At 53.7% G+C, this 25,753-nt stretch overlaps 10 protein-coding genes across 10 annotated transcripts; 3 read left to right on the plus strand and 7 right to left on the minus strand.

The window, feature by feature from the left end:
* Positions 1-51: 51 nt before the first annotated feature.
* Positions 52-2,356, plus strand: BO79DRAFT_193447 (GATA-like domain-containing protein). Its single transcript, XM_025680979.1, has 3 exons — positions 52-618; positions 677-852; positions 923-2,356. The coding sequence occupies exons 1-3, from the start codon at positions 513-515 to the stop codon at positions 2,216-2,218; spliced, it is 1,578 nt and encodes a 525-aa protein (XP_025540895.1). The 5' UTR covers positions 52-512; the 3' UTR covers positions 2,219-2,356.
* Positions 2,357-2,497: 141 nt separating this feature from the next.
* On the minus strand, positions 2,498-3,460 carry BO79DRAFT_193450 (uncharacterized protein; the record flags this gene model as incomplete). The annotated part of the gene is made up of 1 exon (XM_025680980.1): positions 2,498-3,460. Exon 1 carries the CDS (start codon positions 3,116-3,118, stop codon positions 2,498-2,500), a length of 621 nt encoding a protein of 206 aa, XP_025540896.1. The 5' UTR covers positions 3,119-3,460.
* Positions 3,461-4,424: 964 nt separating this feature from the next.
* Positions 4,425-6,202, minus strand: BO79DRAFT_145398 (uncharacterized protein; the record flags this gene model as incomplete). The annotated part of the gene is made up of 2 exons (XM_025678421.1): positions 4,425-5,362; positions 5,419-6,202. The coding sequence occupies 2 exons, from the start codon at positions 6,200-6,202 to the stop codon at positions 4,425-4,427; spliced, it is 1,722 nt and encodes a 573-aa protein (XP_025540897.1).
* A 1,333-nt stretch (positions 6,203-7,535) lies between these two features.
* BO79DRAFT_263770 (uncharacterized protein) lies at positions 7,536-8,366 on the minus strand. The gene has a single exon (XM_025686710.1). It carries the CDS (start codon positions 8,149-8,151, stop codon positions 7,996-7,998), a length of 156 nt encoding a protein of 51 aa, XP_025540898.1. The 5' UTR covers positions 8,152-8,366; the 3' UTR covers positions 7,536-7,995.
* A 404-nt stretch (positions 8,367-8,770) lies between these two features.
* On the plus strand, positions 8,771-11,100 carry BO79DRAFT_193456 (putative transcriptional regulator (Cti6)). The gene is made up of 4 exons (XM_025680981.1): positions 8,771-9,430; positions 9,566-9,847; positions 9,903-10,153; positions 10,205-11,100. Exons 1-4 carry the CDS (start codon positions 8,823-8,825, stop codon positions 10,870-10,872), a joined length of 1,809 nt encoding a protein of 602 aa, XP_025540899.1. The 5' UTR covers positions 8,771-8,822; the 3' UTR covers positions 10,873-11,100.
* Positions 11,101-11,402: 302 nt separating this feature from the next.
* Positions 11,403-12,683, minus strand: BO79DRAFT_263781 (Aldo/keto reductase; the record flags this gene model as incomplete). Its single annotated transcript, XM_025686711.1, has 2 exons — positions 11,403-11,845; positions 11,939-12,683. 2 exons carry the CDS (start codon positions 12,681-12,683, stop codon positions 11,403-11,405), a joined length of 1,188 nt encoding a protein of 395 aa, XP_025540900.1.
* A 456-nt stretch (positions 12,684-13,139) lies between these two features.
* On the minus strand, positions 13,140-14,702 carry BO79DRAFT_263789 (MRJP-domain-containing protein; the record flags this gene model as incomplete). Its single annotated transcript, XM_025686712.1, has 3 exons — positions 14,176-14,702; positions 13,876-14,094; positions 13,140-13,814 (listed from the first exon to the last, which is right to left on the minus strand). The coding sequence occupies exons 1-3, from the start codon at positions 14,455-14,457 to the stop codon at positions 13,140-13,142; spliced, it is 1,176 nt and encodes a 391-aa protein (XP_025540901.1). The 5' UTR covers positions 14,458-14,702.
* A 1,218-nt stretch (positions 14,703-15,920) lies between these two features.
* Positions 15,921-19,260, minus strand: hexA (putative Woronin body protein HexA; the record flags this gene model as incomplete). Its single annotated transcript, XM_025686041.1, has 3 exons — positions 15,921-16,977; positions 17,611-18,065; positions 19,123-19,260. The coding sequence occupies 3 exons, from the start codon at positions 19,258-19,260 to the stop codon at positions 15,921-15,923; spliced, it is 1,650 nt and encodes a 549-aa protein (XP_025540902.1).
* A 601-nt stretch (positions 19,261-19,861) lies between these two features.
* BO79DRAFT_193463 (uncharacterized protein) lies at positions 19,862-24,757 on the minus strand. The gene is made up of 2 exons (XM_025680982.1): positions 24,366-24,757; positions 19,862-24,307 (listed from the first exon to the last, which is right to left on the minus strand). The coding sequence occupies exons 1-2, from the start codon at positions 24,399-24,401 to the stop codon at positions 20,294-20,296; spliced, it is 4,050 nt and encodes a 1,349-aa protein (XP_025540903.1). The 5' UTR covers positions 24,402-24,757; the 3' UTR covers positions 19,862-20,293.
* Positions 24,758-25,191: 434 nt separating this feature from the next.
* On the plus strand, positions 25,192-25,662 carry BO79DRAFT_105512 (alpha/beta fold hydrolase; the record flags this gene model as incomplete). Its single annotated transcript, XM_025677896.1, has 1 exon — positions 25,192-25,662. A coding segment is annotated over one exon (471 nt), but the record flags the coding sequence as incomplete, so codon positions are not given.
* Positions 25,663-25,753: the final 91 nt, after the last annotated feature.

The following is a 25,753-nucleotide window of genomic DNA, read 5'->3' on the forward strand; positions in this document are numbered from 1 at the left end:
GGGAGCGAGTGGATGAATGGGGGAAGAGGGGAGATGATGTTGCCTGGATGGGGCCTGGCAGGGTCACCTGGACGCGGCCATTCTTTTGCCTCAACGACTATTAAGCCCTGCAGGTTGAAGATCTCCGGCGTGTCTTCGCTCCTGCCCTTGCAGCTGATCCCTCCTCCAGTTCCGCCCACCAACCAACGCCCTCTTCAAATACAACAGAATCTCCCCTGACTCGCTTCTTCGCTGGCCTGCCCTCTTCTTACCAGCCATTTATCGTGATCGATTACTTTACCTCCTGGAGGATCCCTTTTCCTCCCACCCCCCCCCCTGCGTTTGGCGGGCGACCCTGCCCCTCAATTCACCGCCAGACGCAACACTGACAGCATCTACCGGGCAGTGCTGTTGGTACTGACCTCAACATTCTCTCACATGCGAACCTTCTGCCTCGTTGTTCCTTTGATCATGTAGCTGAGTTGGGGCCTTACTTACTTTTGAGCTAGACTGCGACCTTGGCATCTCTCACCATGGAAAGTCTCCCCAAAGGCTTGCTGACCACGGCGACAAAGGTATCAACGGAGCTGGATGGCGTGGGTCCGGTGAATGTTGGGGATGTCGTGCAGCTTTGGAAAGGTGGGTTTGTTCTGCGCCTTCCCCTGTCGCGAATCCAATGTGTCTCATAGCGCAATAGTCTACAGTGCCAATCCATCAGCGCATGATGACGACGTGGGATACAGGCTGGAGAACTTCTTCTGGAGGATATGGGGGAGTCGTTGTCTGAACCATACCCTCCTGGGAACTACGTTGGCCAGTCTGTTCCTACGTATTTCCGAGCCCAACCCGTTTAGTTTGGTGCAGTTGAGCAAGGTGAGGGATATCGCGAGGCTCATGCGCGGCCTACGTTGGCAGCGATGGAAACATGGGCTAACTTTGACAGGCGACCAAAGCAGCTCAAGCAGCTCAGTCATCCAAGGGGAATCATGAAGGGGGCTTCGGGAGGCCGGCTGGTAACAACGGGAAGGCACCACTTCACCCTATACTCAAGAAGCCCAGAAACGGAAGTTCCAGCGGAGAAACACATAAGACGACTCGTCTGCTGCTAACAGACATCGACGGTCAGAGTACCACTCGCAAACCATCAAATCCTCCTACACCGGTTCCTCCATCAGTGCCTACAATGGCAGACACTACGCCCCGACAGACGCAAAAGAAAGCGGTTTTTGTGGCTAGCAAGGCAAAAAGTAGCAAGCGTCGGCCTGTGATCATGCGGCGCAAGTCCTCACAGCAGTCGTCTGGTACCAGTTCTACCCGTGCCCATAGTCCACCACCAGACTCACCGCAGCTGACTCTGGAATATACCCCAAACCCACCAATTCAGGAACTGGGCAGTGCGTCAAAGGCTACCGTTGGTGCATATGAACTGGATGAAACGGAGCCTTTGACAAGAAGCCATAGCGAATCTCGTGCAGACCTTGCCGTATCCCTGAGAGATACGAAGACCAAAATTCCCGGAAAGGGCCTTTTTGCAGCCGACATACTCGAGAAAGATCCAGCCCAGGATGAAAAATCACAAGTTGAAAGACCCCCAAAACTCCCAGATTTGTTTTTATCTGATTTAAGAGAGCTTCTCGACACGGATCGGCCAGAGGAGGCACATGTTAAGCCGCCACCTCCACGTCGCAGAGCATTTTATGCAGTCGAACCTTCCCTACCTGAACCCAACTTCTTTTCAGCTACTGGATGTCGCCGCTATGATGCACGATATCTGTCGGCGGAGAACTACGAGCAACCATCTAGCATGAAACTTGTCGACAAGAACTTCCGAAAGCGATTCTCAGATCGAGTACGCCAAGAACAAGTCCTTGTTTCTTCTTTAGGAACACCTGAGCCAGAGACCGAACCCAAGACGATACCACCCAAACCAGTACGGGCTGAATCCAGCAGCACCGTCACTAATGCCACACCATCACCATCCCGGTTTGGGGACTCACACGGAAGGGCGTCCACAGCTCCAAGCTCTGCCGTTCCTTTCCAGCGGCCTTCCAACCATGATGATTCGTTTGCAACTGACAGTCAGGGCAGTACGGACGAGGAAGTGTCCCCAGTGTTGACCAATTTTTCAATGCCACGCAGACAAAGCCAGCTTAGTGCGATGATCGAGCAGAGTCGACAGCAGGGGGGAGAAGAGGATCAGCAAGAGACGGATGAGGTCATTGAAGAGATTAGAGAGTAGTAGAATAAGAGAAAACGAGTACTGACATGACAGCTCGATCAGAAAGAAAGATGCAATATGCGATACAAGGCCATATTTTAAGATCTGAAGACATTACTCATGCGTCGACGCATGCACTCAGTGCTTAATACAAAATACAATAATTATCCATCAATCCCCCCACCAATCTCATAACCCATCTGTTCCTCTTCTCTCAAATCCCTCCCTTCTCATCCCCTTTGCCTTTACAACATCACCACCAACCCCCCGAACAAACCCCAATTCCAAAATCAAACTCACCTAAACCCCCTCCTTCTCCTCCACCCCATCAACCCCAAACACCCCCCTCTGCCCCCTCCACCACCTCATCCCCTTCCACAACGCCGTCGCCACCCACAGCACCAAATCCACCAAATCCACCCAAACGGCCCGCCTCATCCTCGTCACCTCACTACTATCCTCATAATCCCCAATATACAACTTCCCAAAGATACCAAACAGCGTCAACCAAAACACGCACAACACCGCCTCCCACACAAACAGCGGCAGATTCCACCTCTCCCGCATCGCCAACGGCGTCCGCGTCTTCAACACCCAATGCATCATAACCAGGTAGAACAGCGCCGTCCCGCACCCCATCATCCCCGTCACGATGGCGTACACCCAGCGTGCATCTGCCGACTCGGACTTTTCGTGTGCGTGGTGGATGTCGATCCCGTAGAGAATTATGGTGGTTAGACCGAAGACGGCTTGTAGGATGTGGAGGAAGAGCTCTGTGTAGTGCTTTAGACGGGGGCGCCGGGGGATGTTGGATGGTGGTGGGGGTGGGTAGTCGAGGTTGATTCCGCTGGGGTCCTGATTGTTGGATTTTTTGGATTTGGAGAAGATGCGTCGGATGAGGCGGAAGGCGAGGAGGTACATTTTGGTGGTTTTGTTTTGGGGTTGGGGTGTGGTGGTTGTTTAGTAGGAAGATGAGGATGTGTGTGTGTGTGTGTGTTGTATGTGTATGTTGTATGTATCGAGATGGGAGATTATTGCGCCAGCGCAAGATAATATCACGATCAGTCACGATAACTATATAACGAGTAGTGCGCAGCACGTAGTAGTGGTAGTAGAAAGGTGGTCAATCAAAGAGAGAAGAAAAATGGTAATAGTAGATAGTACTAGTAGTGATCGTTCACGTCGAAACAATAGACACTGTCTAAACAAAGAAGATTCTCAAAGAAAGAACTTATAGAGAGTGATGAATAAAGAATAAAGAATGCTTTCTGCTGCTATACAAACAATCCCATCCCTTCTGCACTCTCTTTATATAACCATCAACTCAATACCAAGACATTCAGAACATCTATTTTAATCATCATCAACATCTTCAGCAGAACTTAATTCATCATCCAATTACACACTCGCAAGCTTGGTTCGTGTCGCTGGGCTGAAACTGCCATGCCCGTCGGCGGTAAACTGTATACTTACTTTTAGAAACTGGGTAACTGATTGACAGCTGTGTATAGGGCGCGCGCCAGTTCATGCAATCATGGTTTCAGGGCTGCAGAGGGACGGCAAGTATGATGATCATTGGGGGGGGGTGGTGTGTATGGTTGGTGGGCGAAGCGCCGTGCTCTTCTTGGAGCTTCGGAGTTTGAAATGGGGTTGGTCGGGAGGGAGGTTTGGGGTTACGCTTGGCGGCTAGTGGAACGATCAATCTTCAACAGAGCAGAACATGGATTCCTTTCTTTCTTTCTTTCTTTCTCTCTCATCCCGTCTCTCATCGTGGGATCTGATCTACATTAGCGCTACGGACTAAAATAGTATCAGCAATTCGTTCCATCTCGTCCATCCATCCATCCATGTTCTCTCTGCATGCATAATACCGAGACCTCGAACACACCTAATTCTCATCTGTCCGTCCATCCGCCTCTCCTCCAATCATATTCTCCAATATGCATTGATGCTGCTCAACAATTCCAACCTGAACCTGAAATATTCATGTGTGACGCTGACGTGACATTCATCGACCGGAGCGGGGATTCATTCATGCAAGTAATGGGCAAAAAGAAAAGCAGAAGGCTAACACAATCATGCAACGGAGAAGAAATAAAAGAAAAAATTAATAGTTGTGGAAGAAAGTAAGCATGCATTAAATCGAAAACAGACAAAGAGAAAACCGAAAGGAAGAGTGTGCAACGGCCTATCACCGCTCGCTAGCTCGATAGCCGTTGCTCCATTGTCAGGGCGGTCTTGTCCCGCCGTCCGCTGCACTCTTAGCGCCCGACCCTGCTGCTGCGGCTGGCTTGGGCGGATGCCCTGGCGGTGGTGCAGTTTTGACGGTACCTGGAGGCGCTGGAGGTGGGGTTGGAATCCCCTCGTCCTCGTACTCGTTGCCTAAATACTCGTCATCATGCACCCCTGGTCCTCCGGTTGAAGAATGATCCACGGACGCTCGGTCGTATCCTTGGTCATAGGCTGCGTGCTGGGCCGCTGCGTGCTTGCTGGCATTCTTAGTCGCTTTCTTGCCCTTGCGGCCCTTCATCTTGGCCTTCTCGAGCAACCGCTTCTTCTCCGCCAATCGTTTCCGTTCCTTGCGATCCTTGATCTCGTACTGGCGAATGAGAGCCTCAGGCGGGTGGCCAAAGATGCTCTCGTACTCGCAGAACTCGCAGATCCAGATGTCCTCGATGCTGGGCGGGTGGTGAAGGTTGGCATACTGCTGCTGAATCTTGCGTTGACGCGCGGCCAGAGCATAGAGGCTACCCGGAGACCGCTTCTTCTTCCTCCCCGTGGCTGCAGGCTCAGTCCCAGCATTTTGTAGTTGCGACGGTTGCGAGTGCTGTGATTGTTGAGACGCCCCTGAAGAGTTGGCTTGTGAAGCGGCATTTGGGATCGTCTGGGTGCCTTGTGAATATCCCCGCTGGCTCTGGACAGCCGCAGTGAGAGCACTGGGTGACCGATGCTGCGCAGGGTACGGGTTCTGTGCCTGCAGGGCCATTCCCTTCGACGAGTCCGACTCGCATGTGAAGGTGAACTGAGTCTTGGTCGGCGTAGGCGTTTGTCGTTCGAGCATGCTGACATGACCGGGTCCAGTAGGAGGTGAGGAGAATGCTGAAGCGGCGGCATTTGCGATAGCGGCGGAGATTATGCCCTGGTCAGACTTCGGGGCGGAGTCACCTAAACGTGCGTAAGCGAAGCCCGAACACTCGGTCAGACACACAACAGAAACATACCTGCTGGTCCCGGGGACGACAACAGGCCATCGCGCCGCGTAGGGGTCCGAGGCCAACTGATGGGAGAGTGAAGCGATAAGGAGTTCCTCCCCGTGCTACCACGCTGCGGCTGGCGGCCAAGGCGACCTCGTCCCGCACCGGACATGCCGCTGGAAATCGGAGACGCGGGGCTGCCCGTGCCATAGAAGGTACTCACATGGCTGCCTTCACCAGCAGTGGAAGGGGACTGAAAAGACGTCGCGAGGCCCATGCTGGAGAACTCTGGAGAGAGGGTGGAGTGGTGACTGCTGAGGTTGCCTGGTGTAGGAATTTTGCGCTTCTTCTTGTTGTTGGTGTTCTCAAACGCATCGTACCCATCGGGACCCGCCGAGGAGGACTTCACTAGGGGCCCTTCACTGTTGCTGGGCAGCGTCTGAGGAGGGGCACTGGAGGCGGCAGAGGGGGACAATGACGACCCGCGGAAACCAGCACTTCGACGCACAACTACGGGCCCATCCTCATCACCGCTCTCCAGCTCCACCCCATTCTCATACGTCAAATGGTCACGCTCAGGGCTCTGGTCGCGACCGTCGCTCTGCTGCACATACACTTTGGTGTCATTTACTATGTCTGCGCTGTCCACAGAGGTTCCGTAGAACAGCTGGGTGGCAGGAGGGGCCGGTGGGAAGAGGATCGAGTCGGCCGCTTCAGAGGATAGGCGAGAGCGGAGGGTACGCTTGGGCAGAGGGCGGATGAGCCTATCCGGGTAGACAGGGGACGGTGTATCTGGGGCCGAATTAAACATCCCATCTGCAGGTGAGCAGTATCAGCAACTGAGCAGCCAGCAGAACCCTGATTTCTAGATCCGCCCAGGAATTCGCGGATCCATCATCGGGGGACAACCCGTCAATTGTACGCACCAACAAGGCCAGACGCTACTTCCCCGGAGGAACAGACATCCTTGGTAAAAGACATACTCAGCGTAGCAGTCATGATGGCAGTTTCTCGGCTCTCTCTCTCGACCTCCACAACCACAGCCGAATGGCGGTTTGCCTCCTTGTAGCCCAACCCGGCAAGTTCCCCGGATGGTTCCCTTTGCTTTAATTTAGAGACAACTCTTCCCTCCAATTATTTTGGCTATGATTCCTCGATGGCCAACCTATCCCCAACGCGATACTCTATAGCCAGTTCCGTCTGGTCGGCGTGGATACGGAGGGAAGAGGAGGGGGTGTGGAGGAGCAATACGGAGATGACCCTTGACCGCACTGGATTGGCACCCACAAGTCAGTTGTCATGTTCCCGACGCTGGCACCCGGAACCACACAGAGTTTGGAGGGAGACCAGCCACGAGGGCATCCAAGGTCCCCGCCAGTCTCAACAGCCAGAGTTGAACTCGTAGGATCCCCGGGACAGAGCAAGGGACTTACGTAGGAGACCATGCACCGATATCGCCCACGCAGACTTTTTGACGACTCAACCCGAGGTGTCGGCAAGGAAGGACCGACAATCGAAACCAGTTCAACCCCGGACCACGCAAAAGAGGGACAGGGGGAAAGGGCAGAAACGGGTGTAAAGATAGACGGGCAGCGATAGCCGATCCCGGGGAATTAAACAAGTAAACTAGCAATCAGAAGAGGGGAAGGCAACAGGGGACGAGGATGGCGGAGGGGTGGGAATCGAATGGCTCGTGGATAATAATTAGATGAATAAGTCACTCCCCATAACTAATCCGCTTTCCTTTCTGGGCCGAGCGGATACCTACGGCTGCCTAAGGCTGCCATGTGGTGCCGCTAGTCCCGTTTAGGCCAGAGTGCGCCCCAAAGCCTCAACTATCTACTCCGGAGTCGAGTCACTGTCTCTCCTCCTCCGATCATGGTTCATAAACGACGCGGTGCGCGGGCAATCTCTTTCGGGGGAATACCGCGCATTTTCAGCTCGCCTCATACGATGCGGAATAGTTTTCCTCCCAAAATGTGTCTAGCCTGTCCTGCAGTGTCGCATCCTTTATTCCTTCCCTGCAAGGACCTGAGAACTCCTAACTAAGCTATGTATATTCTGGTCGGCGTGTCCAGGTACACTGCAAATGTTGACCATACGGAGGCTCCGACATGCCTTGCGTCCCTCGGTCCATTAGTCTATCCCATGCCTCTCTTAATATCCGCTTGTCGGTGCTACACGTGCTTTCGCCCGTGGCACTCACCATGTCCTCAGCCAGCACTTGTTCGAAGAGGCCATAATATACCCACATTTTCGTTCCACATGGCGAAAACTGCGTGAACCGATCCCATAACAGCTCATGGTGAGCTGTATCTTGACCCGCACACCCGAACACCCGGCGTAGTCTGGTAGGCTCTGTATGATCACGGAAGTAGTGGGGTGGAACAAAGAGATCGCTATCGCTGAGCTGGATCAACCAAAATCTTTCTTATAACCGACACGAAGATGAAGGATGATGTAGGAGCCATGGTGGACTCACGAGTCTGCCACAGTGTGGGTTAGTCAGCAAGGTCTCAAATTTCCGATCTTGTTCCAGTAATGTCCGTGGCGATGGGTACCAGCAGTCGCTTGGGCCATCGTCAGTCGAAATGGGGCAACGATTCAAATAGAATGAAAGATAGATGTATATCGAAACGGAAGACGATGATCCCGGGTTACTGGCCACAAAGCAACGCAGAGAGGTGAGCGGGGTTTGGAGGACAGTATTGGCATGAATGTCATCATCGCATTCCGCTCGGCTTTATCACCGATCGACATTATTGGCGGAGGAGAAAGGAGAGGACGGCTTCAGTAGAGTACACATTAGTGAGACACGGGTCACCCCATAAGTATCGTCAATAAGTCTTGCGGAAAGAGTGAAAGTCGATAAGAACAGCGCGCGCGCAGAGACAGAGAGGGGAGAAAGAGAGAGAAAATAGAGCGGGGAAACGGCCAATGCGCGTTGACCGCAAAGGCGCGCAGCTCAAAACCCGTTCCGGCGGCCGGCCGTCACTCACGCTCTCATTCTGGGTCCGTTTCCCTCTTTCTCGCTCCTCCTCTTCCTTTTTCTCCTCCCCACCAACCCTTTTCCTGCAATTTCACAGACTATGTAGTCCTCGGTCTTCGTTCAAGCTCGCAGGCGCAGTTCTTGGATGTCTTTTCCCCTTTGGTTCCAATTGGCATTCCTCTGTCCTTGACTTGCCGGCTTTTTTCCCTCTGCTGCATCTCTTGTCATCCTTAACCACTTGTCTGAGGCGTGGTCGACTCCCTCAGCTCTCCACCCGTGTGCGACAGCTCGCTCACGGGCAGGTTTCTTCTCCTTGACGTTGTCCACTCTCTTTCTGAACCGATATCCTATTTTTCCTCCCTCCTCTCCATACCTTACGACCGTTTTATTGTCAGAGTTCGGTCGCTCTGCCCTCTCCCCCCGCTAATAACCTCCCTCCATTATGACGCCTCGTCGTTCCTCTCGTGCACGCAACCAGCCCTCTCCAGCTATTCTTCAGCATACAAACTCCTCCAGCTCCTCCAATTCCATGGCTCGCGAAAGAAGCACCCGGTCGAATCATAAAATCTCCTCCCCTCAGCGTTCCTCCACCAATCGGTCCCAGTCGATCGACGATGCCGACACAGGCTCGAAAAGTGACTTTCGAGAAACACGCCAGCGACAGCGTGCTCGGGGGGAGGAGGATAATGATCACCATATGAGACTTGAGGATGGTGACGACGATGACGGGGAGGAAGAGGACGAAGAGGAAGAGATTACCCGGTGTCTCTGTGGACAACAGGAGTACCCGGGTCTGCCTCCTTCTCGACGTGACCTAAGTCGGCGCAATGGTTTGCGTGCTGGTATAAAAGATGAAGCATTCAATCTTACCGCAGACGCATCAGACTTGTTGCCAGACGAGATCGGGAGCATGTTCATCCAATGTGATTCGTGCAAAGTCTGGCAGCATGGTGGCTGTGTGGGGATCATGGACGAGGCTATGAGCCCCGATGAGTACTTTTGTGAAGAGTGTCGCAAGGACCTCCATAAAATCATCAGCGAAACAAATGGGTAAGCTGATCCTTTTCTTTCCTTTTCACTCTGTTCTTGCTGCCAGAGTTAAATTTTCAAGCTGGTCGCTTGTGTTGTCGTCTCTGGTTATTCGCTATTTCTCAGCGTGTGGCATTTTCGCTTACGATCTCGCAGATCATATTCGTCTCAGTACCTTCCTGTCGCTCCCCCCCCTTCTACTGCTCCCTCGTCGCGAGAATCGTCGCGGGAAACATCCAGACGCGCGAAGGAACCGAAACCCCGACACAATGATCCTACCAATCCTAAAAGACGGTCAACGATGAATAGCCGTGATGCCGCTTATGACGAAGAAGAACAGCTGCGGCGGGCCATCGAAGAGAGCAAGGAGGATAATAAACCAGCTGGTGATGATATTGCGGCCCGGAGGCCCAAGAGAAGTCGCAGCGACAGTGAAGCGTACGTTGGACATTGCTCGTTGGTCGCACTGGTGATCACACTAACACGACATTAGGCAAAAACAAGCGACTAAGCGACAGCGCACGAGCTCTCCCTCGCCGGGTGCCGTTTCGAAAAGCAACCCTGCTTCACAGCCTGTCTCGGAGGACGAGTCGAAGAAACCTGCCACCAATGGCGTTCGACGGCAGAGAGCTGCTTCACGCAGTCAGCGTGATAAGGAAACCAAAGAACCTGAAGAACCCGAAGCGGAGCAGCCAGAGGCTCCACCTCGTAGGAAAAGCCGTTCGGAGCGACAGAAGGGCGATGGTGAGTGATGCTGCTATCGTCAATATCGTATCATGAGGCTAACTGTCAAAGACGCCGAGTCCGACCATGAAGCAGGATCCCCAACCAAGCCTAATGCGAGCGAACCCGAACCGAAGCAGCCCAGTCCGGAGGAAACGCCTGCCCCTGCCCAAGAAGCTGCACCTTCGCGTCCGTCCACTCGCAAATCCGGCCGCCCGCCTGCACGCCGTGGCGGTCGCATCGGACGGAATCAATATACTCGCGATCGTGACACCAACGGCACCGATTCAACAACACGTTCGCCGCGGCGTGGACAGTCGCATGATCTGGGAGGGGATTCGCCGCGGATCGGTGTCAACGGGACACACATCAACAGCAGTGAATCGGGCAAGCCCAGCCGGCCCCGCTATGTGAACCAACGAACTACCATGAACGAGATGAAGCGACGGGTGACGGCGATTTTGGAGTTCATTTCACGCATGCAGGTGGAAATGGCTGTCGCAGGGGAGAGCACCACCCCGCCGGGTAATGATGACCGGCCGAACGGGATCACCCGACTTCTGAGCGAGAATCAACTCCTCTCCAGTGCTATCGAGAGCGCCGGCCTGGAAGGCGGTTCAATGGCGCAACCCGCTGCAGAGAAGGATTTCAAGGACCTTAGCAGCGTGGAGATGATGGATGTGTTGACTCGTCATCTCTTGAAGTGGCAGCAGGAGTATGGCAAGTTTGGGGAACGGTGACGGAGCTACAGGCAGATCCGTTTCTTCTTTGGCAACTGCTGGCTCGGAGTTTTTGCTATGCACGATACCCGGTTCGTCTCTTCTGAAAGTGTGGACATGTATATTATGGCTTCTGGAGCATCTTGAGGACAGTCGGCGTTACGAGTCTTATGGAAGTACCCTGCTCATCTAGTCGATTTGCTTGGTTGAGGCGTGAATTGGATATGTTTGATGTCGGTTGGAGTTCAGGCGTGCGTTATGCCATGTGCTGGCTGGTTACAGTCTGCTTAGCTGATCAACTAGATCACCTGTTATGGTTCTGCATATGGCTTCATTTCACATACGGTTAATGTTCATTGCTGTGGATAGTATAATACCATTCTGCTTATCCCTGAGAAAATATAACATAAGATACGACAAACTGATTATGGACATGACCACAGCCACACACCTAAATAAGTCCATTATCCATCATCAACTACGTACACACAACCCAACCCTACACCACACTCCCATTCTCACCCCCTCCCCCCATTATCCCAGAATAGTAATCACCCCTTAACAGACCTAATCGCCCTCCCCCCCTCAACATAATCAAACTCCCCCATCGTCCTCGAAAACGCCACATCCTGAGGTCCCGGACTACCCCCACCATCACGATACCCCCCAGGACAGAGAAAACTATGCGGGAAGCCCAAATCAAAGGGATACGCAGCATCGATATCCTTCACATCTTCCGCAGTAAGTTCCAAACTCAACGCCTGCACATTCTCCTCGAGCTGCTCGACCGTCCGTCCGCCGATAATGGGGAAAAGGTAGGGTGTTTTCTGCAACACGTAGGCAATAGCCACGCTCGTCACAGAAACCCCTTCGCCATGACGCTTCGCAACGGTATCCAACACCAACGAAACCTGCTCTTCGTAGCCGGTAAGTAGGTGGGAGACGTTTCGAACTCTCTTCGAAGCAGATTCCTTGTTGGGGGAGCGAATGTATCCTAGTATCCAGCACATATACGATTAGCAAACCCAATCAACCACATTCACCAAGATGAAACCAAAAGAAGAAGGAAGATACTAAGGAGACATACCATTCCCCAGCACCCCCCAAACACAAACCCCCATCCCCTCATCCCTACACAAGGGAATAACCTCCCTCTCCAAATCCCTACACGTAGCCCCATACCTACCCTGATAGACACTAAACCCGCGGAGCCCATGCACCCTCGCATACATATTCGCCTTGCTGACCACCCACGCCGGCGCATCACTAATCCCCAGGTAGAGTACCTTTCCCTGGACCACGAGATGGTTGAGCGACTGCATCAACTCCTCCACGTTCGTGGAGTAATCCCACGCGTGCACGTAGAACACATCGATGTAGGTGGTTTGCAGTCTGCGGAGGGAGTCGTCGATGGAGACGCGCATGGATTTGGTGCCGTTGCCGCCGAAGTTGCTTTGTTGGATTTGGGGAGTATGGTTGGGGGGAATAGGGGAGAGGGTGTATTTTGTTGCGATGACCATCTCCGAGCGACGGGTGGGAGACCGAGTCGCCATCCATTCGCCGATCCATTCCTCTGATTGCCCCGCTTGGTAGGCGTTCGCGGTGTCGATGAAGTTGCCGCCTAGGGAGTAGAATCTGTCGAGAAGGGAGAAGGCGGAGGATTTGGGGACCGCGCCGAGGCGGTCGCTCCAGGTTGTGCCTAGGGACATGCCGCCGAGTTGGAGGGGGGAGATGCGGATGGAGGAGGTGGGGGAGAGGTGGCGGTGGTGGGAGAGGGGGGATTTTTTGGTTGGTGATGGGGGAATGGTGGTGGTGGTGGTGGGTGAGGACATTGTTGTTGTATACTCTTAGTATAAGAGGTGGTGGATTTGAGTAGTAGGGTGGTGACTGTGAATGAGGATGGTGGAAATGTGAGTGATGAGGTATTGTATGAGGTGGCTCTTTCAGACCTTTTATAGTTTGAGGATATACGAATCTTGGTTATGTAGTATATTATATCAAAGGTTGGGATAGTAGTAGCTGCACTCGGTGATAACTGTCTCCGCGGATGTCCGGACTTAGGGTTTTGGAAGCCGCAGATACCATCCCTATCTCCATGGCTGAATACCTTCACACACCATCATCATGAAAATCTCCCCATTACATATTCCTCCGGACTTATCCCCAGAAACCGAGTATCTACTCCATACACCGTTATCATGAGATGTTCCATTCTATACAGCTACTCCGGACTTATTTCTCCAGAAACCGAGCATTCATAGCATAATATTTACCTACCGAACTACCTACTACAGAACTACCTTACCAGCACCACCCGGCAACTCCACCCGAAACAGCCCAAACGGCCTCTCCCTCTCCTGCCTCCACAGCTGATTCTCCGTGAAATACAAGTATCCCTTCTCCTCCGTCCCATTTCCTCCCAAAGTCACGACACTCATCGTATCCGTCCACCCCATCCTCGGATCCCTCACAAACGTCTCCACGCTGCCATTCCCGGGATACACCATATTAATCGCGTTCGACTCGAAGCTTCCCACATAAATCCGTCCGTCCGAGTCGGTCTCATACCCATCACTCACCCCCTTCTGGACGATCTTGGTCACGCTCTTTACAGCCTTTGCCCGTCCATCAGAAGAGTCATCCCGCAAGACAGCAGTAGGGACAGAGTAAATGTCCCGTCCACTGACAACCCCAAAGTAGAGCGTCTCGCCATCAGCGGAGAGCGCAATTCCATCTGTTCCAGTGGAGACATCGACAACGTCGCCCCAGATGAAGGCGCGGAAGTCGGGCTCTGCTTTCGTTATAGATAGCCCGTCCAGCTGCCGCCAGGCTTTGCCGGTACCGAGGTCAACAACGATCAGGCCGTTGCGGCCCTCTGGGCTGGAGTCGGTTAGGTAGGCGATGCCGTGGCCGGAGGTGTTGGGGAGGGTGGGGCGGAGGTCGAAGCGGACGTCGTTGGGGTACTATTATTCATTCAGAGGTTAGATACGTAGTGATAATCTGATAGGAAAGAAGGGGGCATACAGAGTCTGGGTAGACGGCATCCCTGGGAAATAGAATCGTCTTGAACACTTTATTCGTGGCCAGGTCAACTCCGACTAGTTTTGGACCACCATATGAAGATAGTAGGAGGGTGTTGTTTGCCGTGGTACCGCGGCCAGTGTCAAGGATCCAGAGACGGTCTTTGGCGTCGACCACTACGCTTTGGACGCTGATGAGATGGTCTGCGTAGTTGACCGTTGTCTAGGACAAATCAATATTAGACTGACATGTAGTATTACTGGTAGGGAGGAGACTAACTGCCGGAGAAGTAGAATAATTAACAGCCCCACCAGGAGGATAGTTAAACTCCGCAGAAGGATACGGCACTTCGGTCGTCGAGTCCGTCAGTTCAGCTACCTGGTAGCGGGTGTTGTTGGCGTCCAGGCCCAGAGGGTAGCAGGAGAACATGCGCCCCGTGGAGGATACAGCGACGCCGGTGGGAAACTGGTCATAGTATTGGTGGACTAGCTCCAGCGAGGGCCCGTATACTCCGGAGTCGTGGGCCAGGCCGTTGACATGGCTGGCTACGAGGAATGGTAGAAGCGGGAATATAGAGATATGCATTTTGAGTTGGATAACGGATTGATAAGATTCGGAGGTGAATTGTGGGCAATAAATACGCTGTTGCTTGAACGAGGGGTATAGTAGTATGACGACCTATTTACCCAGACAGGTTTAAGCTCCGCACGGGTGGTTGCAGACGCCATCGAAGGAGCAGCGAGCTAATTTAGATTAAGATTCTTCAAGGACAGGTCGTAGCCAGTAGGGTTTGTTGTTGGTGGTTGTGTCTTTTGACATATTAAAGCGGTTTATCCATGATATATTACCAACTAAAGGGTTTTCTAAACTAGTAGATACAATGACGTCGTACGCTCGGGATATATATCCATACATAAGTATCCGTGACCTACTATCTACTTTACACCCTACCTAGTACGAACACCTGCCCCTACACAAAATATACTACTAGCACAATACTAGTCATCCCCGTGAACCTGCTCGTATAAAAGTTTTCCAATAACCATTACAGGCACATTCATCTTGATAAGACATACAAGCTATGGTAGCCTCTTAAGGCGCGTAACCTACTAACAGCCGCCACACGATTTCCACAAGACACATGCTATTCTTAGACCGAGTCGAGCAGAGAATGATCACAGGAGGTTACTCATGTAACAAGTCGGCTGCATATTTCCATCCTAGCACTAAGCCAGAGTCAGTCAGTCAGTCATCCACCATCCATCATCGAGCACGACATTGCGAGATAAACGAACGACCTACGCCCAGTAAACAGACACTAAATCAGTACTACTTGGTTTGGTACCTGTCATCCTATGGACCAAGAGTGACGTCAAACTATGGTTGGTCGTACACTGACTGATAGTATCCAACGCAGGAATATATATATCAATCTACATATTTAACCCGACTGAAATGGTAGGGATAGCGGTTATTAGTTTAATAACATATTTTACGGAGTAATAAACATATTGCGCTTTGATTTGCAATTGCTACGTAATTGAGAGAGGGGACGTACAATATATAAGGCGTAGGAGGGTGCATAGAGTGACCGGGGTGTGATTTGGCATCATGGGTTTGAAGACAAATGGAATAAATCGGATCAGTGTCATCATGAAAGAGTGAAATGACATCTGCTGGTACAGTATCAGTGAGTTACTTTCTGTTCTGGAATGCGTGTGACAGAATCTAAGCTGCAGCGGAATGTGTCAACTACATTAAGCTTACTGAAATCATGTATACAAACAGCATAAGCTACATCCATTATCCTAAGTACAACAAGGCCATGCCAATACATCATTTTCAAGAGGCCATTCCATCATTGCATAATCCATCAGATACAAAAAGCTCGAGGTCAGGTCATGTCATAAGGATCGTCGAGAAAAGTTTCTCACCCAGTTGCCCGGCAACCTTATTCGGGAAGGTATCCCGTGGATCATACCCGGCGGAACAAACCAGCGGGTACAACACGGGAGCTAAACCGAATGGGGAAGGTGGATGTTGTGGGCTTACAGGCGGGAAGCGTGGACCACCTTGTAGTCGACGACCAGCTCGCGACCACCATCGTTGATGACCAGGGCGCGGACGCTGCCACGGCCATCCTCGAAGGCCTCGCGGATGCGGCGGAACAGGTGACCCTGGGGCACCACGGGCAGACCCTGCTTGACATCACCGGTCTCGGTCATGGCGACCAGGCGGCCGTCATCACGGAGGTCCAGGATGCGGTAGGTCTTGTAGACAGGGCCGAGCATGGTCTGGACCACGACGGAAGGAGAGGGGTTGGAGACGAAGCTGGACTCCTCCTGGAGTTCACGGGTGAACAAGTCGACACCCAGGTAGCGGTGCTGGCCGGTCTGGGGGGAGACCGAGATGCGGATCACCTGGCAGGGACGGCCCTGAAGGATCAGGATGTCGCCGATGCGGATGAAGTGGCAGGGGATCGGCACGGTCTCGGCGGTCGAGGAGCTGCCACCGGCACGGGGCTCAACGATACGGACATCCTCGCGGACGCCTTCACGGAAACGAACTGGACCGCCTTCGTCAGCGACGACTACGTCCTGGCGGTCGTGGTGACCGTGAGGGTGCATGATGCGGTCGGCAGCGCGCTCCACACCACGACGGAAGGAGTGATAGTTACCGTCGTCGTCGTAGTAACCCATCTTGCGAGAAGGAGGGGAATCAATGACAGTCTTGGTCTTGAGAACCTTCACAGAGTTCGAGCCGCTAGGAGACTCGGGAACCGGCTCAACGTTCTGTTGACGGCGGCTGTAGGGGTCGCGGGGGTAGGAGTCGACAGGCTTAGACTGGTAAGCACGGTCGTACGAGACGTCAAACTCGGACTGCTTGAACTGGCGGTCGTACGAAACGTCCCTAGACTGCTGGCGAGGACCAGAGAAGGAATCTACCGAAGCTTGAGAGCGGCGGTCGTACGAAGAGGCAGGAACGTCGTAGGTAGGATTATTAACCCGACGACGATACTCGCGCTCAGTGATGTCAAGCTGGTTCTGGAGAGCCTGATCGTAGGTGGGTTGACGGTCTTGGAAACGGACCGACGGTTCACGATAACTATGGGTGCGTCAGAGAAGAGGAACTAATGCAATAGTCATGTATGAAGGGCGGGTGGAGGTCCAATGGGGTAATAGGTAGGTAGACAAACAGCAAGCACGCAAGCACACAAGCAGGCAAGGGGATGTGATGTATAGTAGGGTTGGGGTATGATTGAGGGGAACGTGTGATGATTGGGTGGAACAGGACTTAATACTTTTGATGGGAGGGTGGTATGTGGGAAGGGGAAGCTTAAGCTGGGACCACAAGTGGGTGGGAATGCAATGGATGGGGTGGGAAGAAATAGGAAAAAAGGGAAAGGAAAAGAGGAAAACAGGAAAGCAAGAGGAAGTAGAAGAGGAAATGAGAAGAGGGTTGGGGAAGAGAGGCTTGTTTGTTTTGGTGCCACGTAAGAAGGAAGTGGAGGACGCGACTAGTAGTGAAGCCACGGCCAGACACCGCTTCTTGTCGCTCTCCACTTAGGCTGGAGTGGATGTGGTGCCCCGTGCCAATCCTATGCCCCAGCCAGGCAGCCACCGGGAAAAAAAACAAAACAAAAACAGTAATGAAAAAAAAAGAAAACAAACCAAAAATAATAACCATGTAAATAAAGAAAAAGAAAAAGTGGGAAAAATCCAAAAAATAGTGGCTTACCGTTCACGCGCTAGGTCAACTTGGGGATACCGAGGAGCAGCAGAGGAAGCAGCAGCACCAACGGGGGGGATAGTCTCAACACGCTCGTCGAATCGAACAGTATTGACAGTAGTAGTCAGGTCCTCCTCACGGAAAGCAGAAGGAGCACCGGGTCTAGGACCGTAACGATCCTGTTCGACAAAAGCTGAAGCAGAAGAAGCGTGAAGGTCGACTTCTTCCTTTCCGTAGACACGGGGGTCTGGGAGAGGAGCAGAGGTTCGAGTATCTTCCCGTTCGACGTGCGAAGTGCGATCGAGATTGACTTCTTCCTCTACTCTGGCAGGCGCCGCGAGAGTAGCTTCAGGAACAGCGTCACTCCGGTACGACGACGGGAAGACACTGAAGGGGATGGGGACGCGGGCGTCGAAGTCCAGATTGGCTGTCCTTCGGGCGTCTCTTCTCGAATGCCTTTCGAACTGTTGGGCAACAACTCGAAAGACGAGACAAGAAAAGACTTGTTACGGGGAAGAAGAAGTCTTTCTCGGGGGAGTACGTGGGGTTGAGATTGAGACGATACTTTGTGATCGATCTCAAATCAAGCGGAGAATTCCTGGGGTAGAGGAATGTAAGATAAGCTTAAGCTTAAGAAAGAAAGGGGGGGGGGGGGGAAGAATGGAATGGAAGAAGTAGAAGGTGGAGAGAGGGGGATGAGGATAGAAAGAGAAGGAGGAGAGAGAGAAGAGAACAGCTTGATGACGAGGAGGAAAAGACGGTGTTGAAGTAGCTGGAGATACGCGTTTGTTTACCGCGCCTTGCCGGATTGGGGCCATGTTTACAGTCCACTGAGTGCTTCAGCTCTCCAAACTCTACTCACGACTCACTCCTCCGTATCTACAGTAGAACAGTGACTGACTATCTGGTATCTACTGGAATAATCATCCTGCCCTGCCCCCCTCCGCCCCTTCCAGCCTCCTGCGGGATGTACAATCTAATGATGGGGGGAGGTTTATCCCGAGGTTCCTAATCTCCTCTCCATCCACGGTCGGCGCTTGATTCCATCCACGGTTCCCGCCCGCGTGTTCCAATTGCTGGCTATTTGTAGGGTCCCTTTCAGACTCGCATTGACGCCATCGTTGAGACCGATCACAGTAGTTTGATCGATAGCTCCATTTTCCAATGACTCCAACGCATCGCCCGTAACGCAAGTAGTACTACAGTTAGTTTGTCTCCACTCGGCACCACATCCTTCACATGCAGCTGGGTTCATTTCGCATTCACACCATATTAATCTCATCACCCACGAGGCTGGCCAGCCGCCCCCAGCCGAGTCCCCATGGCAACAACCTCGATCGGACAATCTGGATCCCGCTGAGCTCCAACCGATCGTCGCCCAATGCTTTTCCTTGCCGATATTGCTGCTCTTCGTTCATTATTCAGAAACCCAAACCCCCATCTCTTTGGTGCCGGTTCCCTGAGAAACCATGAGATGATTAGAGAGTCAATTCATCTCTCCTCTCTTCTCTTTTTTGCCACCTCCTCTTCTCCCTCTCGATTGATCCCGATGCGTGGAGCTGACTCGCCTGGAGCTTCCCCCATCGACCATCCAGCTTGCTCTTCGCCCAGCACGGCTTGCTGCAGCTGTGCGCCGTGCTCATCGTGTTGTCCCGCCATTGGCGAATCGAGCTTCGTTGCTCCCCAGCCGGTCTCACTTCTCGTCTCCACTCCGGCCAAGCTCTGAGTGTCTCAATTCCCAGCCATTCGCCTGTGCTTGACCAGCCTCTCGCTCGGCTTGATCGTATGTGCAGTCGATGGGCTCGGGCGGGCGCCAGCCTGCCGATTTTCCTTGACCCTGCCTGATCCCAGCTCCAGTTCGTTGCTCTGAGCTTCCTCGGCTGGCTGCAACATATGGGTCTAGGCGCTCCCAGCGGGAAACCAATACCCGGTCGGTTCGAGGCCATTGCTGCCTAGCCTGTTTGCTCTGTGACTGCTCATCTCCGGTCGCTTCCTAGGTGAACCGGGAGCTCCGTAGTGTTGTGCCCGCCATCGCCGTGGAGGACGCGTCCGAATAATCTGCCGCATCGATTACTCGTGCTGCACACAAGGTTACAGCCGTCGGACAATAATCTGCAGAAGGACCTCTCACATGCTGACTCCCCACCTGCTCTTCAGCCTGCTCTTTCCCCCTCCCCGGTCACCACTTTGCAAGTCAAACAGAAGAAAGATGCAAATCTACAACAAGGACAACAATGCGAGAGAATATGAGCCAAAACGTAGTGTAGATCTCATATAAATATTGATTATGTAAGTTATCGGCCATGGCCTGTCACCTCTTCTCGGCCGCTCGGCCGGAATGGCAACCTAAACGAGGGTATCAATCAAGTCCAAAATGAAATCCCAAATGTTCAAACAATACCCCATCTCTGAGCGCCGAGTAGTCCGTATCCTCGTCAGGCCTTATCAAACCATCTGCCCCGATGTTTCTTGCTTCCTATTGCGCCGTTGTCGCTGCCCATCCCCAGACATCATCTGCGATGGCTGGCAGTCGCCATGATTATGAATTAGGTCAGATCGTAACAAATCAACAAGCTATTACAACACATATTTTCAACAGAGACATGGAAGAGAAGAAAATGACAGGATGAAGATAGCAAGACCAGGTATTAGATCGTATGTATATATATGAGAAGAGAAGGTTCGCTTCACTTCAATCGCGCAGGCCAAACGCCTTCCGGAGTCGGGGAAATCGTTTTTTGCGTCCTGAAGATGAGATCGGTACGTCCGCCACGTTGGTCGACCGTGCCTCACTCTTGTCCGCAGTCACGCCAGTCGAAGGATTCACGTTCTCTTTCACAGATCCCTGAGAAGGTGAAACAACCGTACTGCCGTTCCGAGGAGTTTCATCAACGGTGGCTAGTCGCTCTGCAGGGCCATTCGCAGGAAGAGGTGAACCTGTCCGACTCTCCTTCCGATCGGAGCGCAATGGCCAGTTGTCGCTGCGGGAGGACCGCTGCGAAGGCCTGCGAAGCAGCTTGGACGGGGGTGGGGCGGGATTAGTCGCCGTGATGGTCGTCACAATATTCGACTCGGCCCCGGGAAAGGGAGATTCCCCTCGTGCTTGCTCTTGATCCACTCGGGGCCGCTCTGCAGGCCCTCCGTTGCGTACGGGACTGTCTATCCCGGGCTTGACTAGGCCTCTATCCAGAGGGGACTTCGACTTTCGAATGCTGAAACGCTTGAGAAGTCCAGGCTTCCGACCACGATTAGGTTGGCGCAGGAATTCGTCGAGCTCCTCCTCCGTCATGCCGCGATTTTTAGCTACAGCGGCTAGTGCAGGGTCCCGAGATGTGCTCGGCTTCGCTGGAGACTGCGGATTGGCTAGTGGGGGTGCACGATGGTCCTCATCTGAGCTGTCTTCCAGTTCTGTCGAATCGCCGTCGTGCGTGCCCTGCCGACGAGGAATGCCCCGGACGGGTCGCATGGCATTCGGGCTCCGCTGTTCATCATCACTCGAATCTTCGTACCGATGCCGTGACCTCCAGGCGTCGTACCCCTCATCGTCCGAGTCCGAGTCAGGGAACCGGGAGGCGAAACCACCGCCCGGCACCTTTGTGAGCTTGGACTTTTGAGCCTTGTTGTTGGAGAAGAACGAGGGCTTCTCACGTTTGGGAGCATTTGCCCGTAAAGTTGTGCGCATGGTGCCAAATCCAGATTCGGATGACACCGGGCGGGTATCCACTGGCGGGGACGTTGCTCTGTTAGAGGCCAAGCGGCCCGGAGTACTTCGCATGGTCCGTCTCATGGTGTAGTTAGAGTCTGCGCGCGCCGGTCTACTAGCCCGCTTGAAGCTGCTGGACGAATCACTACCGCTGGATAACGGTCTTGGTGACGCCGGCGAGGTTTTGCCGTTAATGCGCGGCGTACGGCTCAGGTCTTGGGAGTCGGCAAGAGCTGGGCTCCATGAAACCGGTCGTCTCTGGGAACTGTCTGGAGTAGGCCGCTGCCTCACACTAGGTGGCTCAGGCTGGGATTCCAACTGCCCATTTACAGCTGACCCATTCACAGCGCGCGGTGCCTTGTTACTAGGCATTGCGTCGCTACTTCCTACCAGCATGGAATGCCTGGCTGGACGAACAGCGACCGAGGAGGAACGTGAAATGTCGGCTTGAGAAGAGCTTCGTCTGTTCTTCGGCTCGATCGGAAACGGGGGATAAGGTGACGAAAACGGAAGAGGCTCGTGGGAAGATCCGGGGGATTCTGGGATCGGCTCCATAACCTTATCCGGGAACGTAGTCACCGTGCGTGCAATCTGACATGTTTGAGGTATATCTGGCCAGTCGGTAGACGGTGAGTGAGACCGCCCTGTGCCACCAGTCTCTGCAGGTATCTTGGTTGCGCTCTTGGGAGCCGAAGTAGCAGCTGTTTCATCGTCCACGATGGCGTTGATCGACCCGAAGCCGTTGCCTTCGGTTCCTTCCTCAGCATCACTATAGATACTGTCGCCCGACTCGTCACCGCTTTCGTCATCGGCAGAGCCTATGGTGGCATTGTTGGTAGCGTCCGTGGAATCCTCCTTCGCCTTCATTTTACCATGGGCTTTGGACTCGAACTCCAACGACGAGCGAGGGAAACCCCCAGGAACCTCATACCACTCGAGACTCCGACGCTCCTTCTCAAGCATGGGAGACGCCGGCTGGACCATAATATTGGGTACTGACAAAGTCGTCTCCGCGGTACGCTCCTGCCCAGCATGAGAAGAAACATCAACAGTCCCTGTAGGAACTTCTGGCTGATTCGTTTGACTAGCAAAATGACTCTCCTGTGGCGATTTCTCTGCCTCAGATTCGCTTTCGGCTGCATTCGCAAGCATGAGCGGCGCCACGCGGGGCTCTGCTTCCTTCGATTGACTTTCGGTCAGAAGGCCCCCAATAGCGTGGTCATTGGAGAAAGACCACTTCAGTGCTTCCGCAGGCGAGTCCGACGACGTTGTTGACTCGTTGTCGCTCAACTCAGGCACGGATTTCTCTTGCGTCTCACCATCCCGACCGGCCCGTATACTGCCGAAAGACGGGAGAGCTCGTCGCGGCTTCAGCACTTCGTCAAACTCAGTATTCAGCGGCGTTGGTTTCTTCTTACCGCCAAACCAATGAGTCTTTTGTTTGGGCTTCTCGTGCAGCGGTTCAGGAGGCGTTTCCTCCGGCGATGTTGGTGGACTTGCAGCAACCCCCACCACCTCCGCCTCGTCATCGAAACTGACCTTAATGGGCTTCCTCCGGATTCCTGGTTTGGACCCTTCGTCGGAGGCTGCCGAGGTCCCATCGGAGAGCTCGCTCAGCGGTGGTCCCGGCCGGAGAACGGATTCAGTCCGCCCCTCCGGAGAAAGTGAGATCTTGCGCGGAGTCTTCATGGCTGACTTGGCAGGTGACAGGGACCGAGGGGGAGGTTGGTGCAGCTGCTCGCCGGCAAAGGCTGCCACCAGCAAGTGACGGGAAAAGTGCGCAGATCTGCCCGGACTACCAGACTGGCGAATGTCTGACGGCTGGCTATCCTGGCCAGTCTCAGTGGGTTGTGTGGGCAGCTTGGGACTTATAGGCGGGCTAAGTAATTGATCCTTGCTTCTATCGGGTGTGGGTGGGAATGCGACCGTCGGTTGCGTATCGGGAGTCACACTGCCGCCTCGGGGTGGAACAGGCCGCTGTTTAGGAACAGTTGACTCGGCACGTTCCTCGCCCTGGGCATCCTCAGGTACTGTGGAAGGTCGTTTTACTATATGCGGGCGGACTGGCTGCTTGTGTTCTGGGGGAGCAGCAGGCTGACTAGGGGCCTGGTCGGGGACTGTCTGCTCGCGAGGGGCAGCGATGCGAGGGGCCGCAGAAACCAGAGATTGGGTGTGAGTGACATCTTGTACCCGGGGCACCACCGCAGCCTGCGCAGCGGCTACTGCAGTGCCGGAGGACTGTGCACCACGACCAGGGCTGCCCGGGGACATGCCCATGCTCTTCGTCGCTCGGACCGATCGAGGACTGGCATTCTTGACTTTGGGAGATTCGGGCGAGGAGAGCTGACCTGCAAGTGAGATGCTCGCGGTAGCATCGCGCCTATCCAATGCATTGATGGACCCGTCCGGGGAGTTTGGCCTAGAGTTCATCGGATAGGAGAAATTGACGGAATTCCGACTTGTTGGTCGTCGAAGCTCGGGAGACGGGGTCGACCCTGGCGCGCGCATAGCGGGCTGGGTAGCCAAACCGCGATCAACGCTCATGCCTCGTCCTGCCGGCGTCTTCCCGCGAGGGCTGGGTCGCTGCGACGGCCCGACACTGGCCGAACGATGGGCATTACGATTTCGTGCGGAGTATACTTGAGGGATGGAAGGAAGTGGCGGCGCAACCTCGACTGGACCGGAACTGGAGGCCGGGCGTCGCGGTGACTGGTCGCGGAATGTACGGGTGGACATGGAAGCCGAACTATTGGCGCGACGAAGGCCATTCCGACTCGTTGGACGCAGACTGGGTACGCCGCTTGCCTGGGACGAGACCGAGGCCCTCCGCTGCATCATGCGCTTTGTTTGGACATTTTCGACAGAGGTCGGGGTCGGCGTGAGACTGCGGAGGGCGGCGGCAGCGGCGGCGGAGGACAGGCTGCTGGAGGAGGGTTGAGATTTGAGGAAGGCATGGCTTGCGGCGGATTGGGCGGATTGCGAGGAGGAGGCAGAGAGAGGATGCTGGGCGTGTCAATGGGGATGATGAAGGTCAAGAAGACCGGCGGAATAGGAGACTCACCTGATGCTGAGAGGAGCTCCTCTTTCTGCGGAACATGGCTCAGGCGGTGCCCGAGGCCGGAGGGAGAGGAAGTTGCAATTAATTGTAGATTATTGTAAATCGTATACGTCGTAGATGCGAGATGAATGGAAAGAGAATAGCAACGAACAGGCGTTGGTATGTGAAGATCGAAAAGTGTTTATTGATATGGGCACGAAGGAAAAGGCAGCAAAGCAACGGGGAAGCGAACGAGAGGCGGAGAAAGGGAAAGGAAAGGAGGGCGGCGAGATTAGCGAGGGGAGACGAGCAAGGAGGGGAGGGAGAATGCAGGAGAGGGAATTAAGGATGCAGCTCGGATGCAGGCCGGAGATGAAGAAGAAGTAAGAAGTAGAGAAAGAAGAACAAGAATGAGTGACGCAGCAGTTGGAGGGACAAACAGGAGAAAAAGTAAAGTTTGGCCAAAGAAGCAGAAAGTCGGAAAACAAAGTTGGGCTCTTGCGTCATGGAGCCAAGCCGGATGGATCCCTTTTCTTCTTTTGCTTCCCACTGATTTTCATCTTGATGAACATGAACCATTTGAGCAACTATACTAATCATGAAGAAGATATGTAGACTATCAAGTAATTTAGCCTCGGGTCTTTACCCATATTACCAACCATTAATTGACATCTGATCCCCCTCTTTGTCAGAATACTTAACCTTCCCTTTCCCCTCTCCCCTTGAACCTTATACTCCCCATCTCGCCCTACTATATTACACATCAATCTAATAACATCACCACCATAACTATAATCATCATCATCACCATAATCACCACCCCAATACAACAATGTCCTCCTCATCACTATCCCCCCTCCCCCTCCCCCCCTCCATAACCTCCCGCCTCATCCCAACCACTCCCACCCTAACCACCCACATCCTCGAATCCAACTCCCCCACAACAACAACAACCACTCCACGCCCCCGCAAACTCATCATCCTCCTCCACGGCTTCCCCGAACTCGCCTACTCCTGGCGCCACATCCTCCCCCAACTCTCCAACCAAGCCGGTCCGGACTACCACATCGTAGCCCCAGACGGACGCGGCTTCGGGCGCACCACGGGCTGGGAAAAAGACGCCGCCAACTACCCCGACTCGAACCTCACCACCTTCACAGGCCTATCCTTAGTCCGGGACGTGGTGAGTCTAGTCCACGCACTGGGCTACACCACCGTGGAATGCGTAGTAGGTCATGATGCAGGCGCCGTGACGGCGGCGTTTTGCGCCGTCGCTAGACCCGATATGTTTCGGAGTGTCGTGCTGCTAAGTCATCCGTTTCCGGGGGTTCCGGCTGCTATTTCCCAGGAGAAGAATGAGAGTAAGGAAACTAAAGAAGGAGGAGGAGGAGGAGGAGGAGGAGGAGGAGGAG

This window comes from Aspergillus costaricaensis, assembly GCF_003184835.1.
Source record: "Aspergillus costaricaensis CBS 115574 unplaced genomic scaffold BO79scaffold_12, whole genome shotgun sequence".
NCBI lineage: Eukaryota > Fungi > Ascomycota > Eurotiomycetes > Eurotiales > Aspergillaceae > Aspergillus > Aspergillus costaricensis.

Coding starts and splice junctions, on each gene's coding strand:
- BO79DRAFT_193447 (XM_025680979.1), top strand. CDS start 513: ATGGAAAGTCTCCCCAAAGGCTTGCTGACCACGGCGACAAAGGTATCA. Junction 619..676: donor TGTCGTGCAGCTTTGGAAAG/GTGGGTTTGTTC, acceptor ATAGCGCAATAG/TCTACAGTGCCAATCCATCA. Junction 853..922: donor GTTTGGTGCAGTTGAGCAAG/GTGAGGGATATC, acceptor TAACTTTGACAG/GCGACCAAAGCAGCTCAAGC.
- BO79DRAFT_263770 (XM_025686710.1), bottom strand. CDS start 8,151: ATGTCGATCGGTGATAAAGCCGAGCGGAATGCGATGATGACATTCATG.
- BO79DRAFT_193456 (XM_025680981.1), top strand. CDS start 8,823: ATGACGCCTCGTCGTTCCTCTCGTGCACGCAACCAGCCCTCTCCAGCT. Junction 9,431..9,565: donor ATCATCAGCGAAACAAATGG/GTAAGCTGATCC, acceptor ACGATCTCGCAG/ATCATATTCGTCTCAGTACC. Junction 10,154..10,204: donor GGAGCGACAGAAGGGCGATG/GTGAGTGATGCT, acceptor TAACTGTCAAAG/ACGCCGAGTCCGACCATGAA.
- BO79DRAFT_193463 (XM_025680982.1), bottom strand. CDS start 24,401: ATGTTCCGCAGAAAGAGGAGCTCCTCTCAGCATCAG. Junction 24,308..24,365: donor GGAGCTCCTCTCAGCATCAG/GTGAGTCTCCTA, acceptor TGACACGCCCAG/CATCCTCTCTCTGCCTCCTC.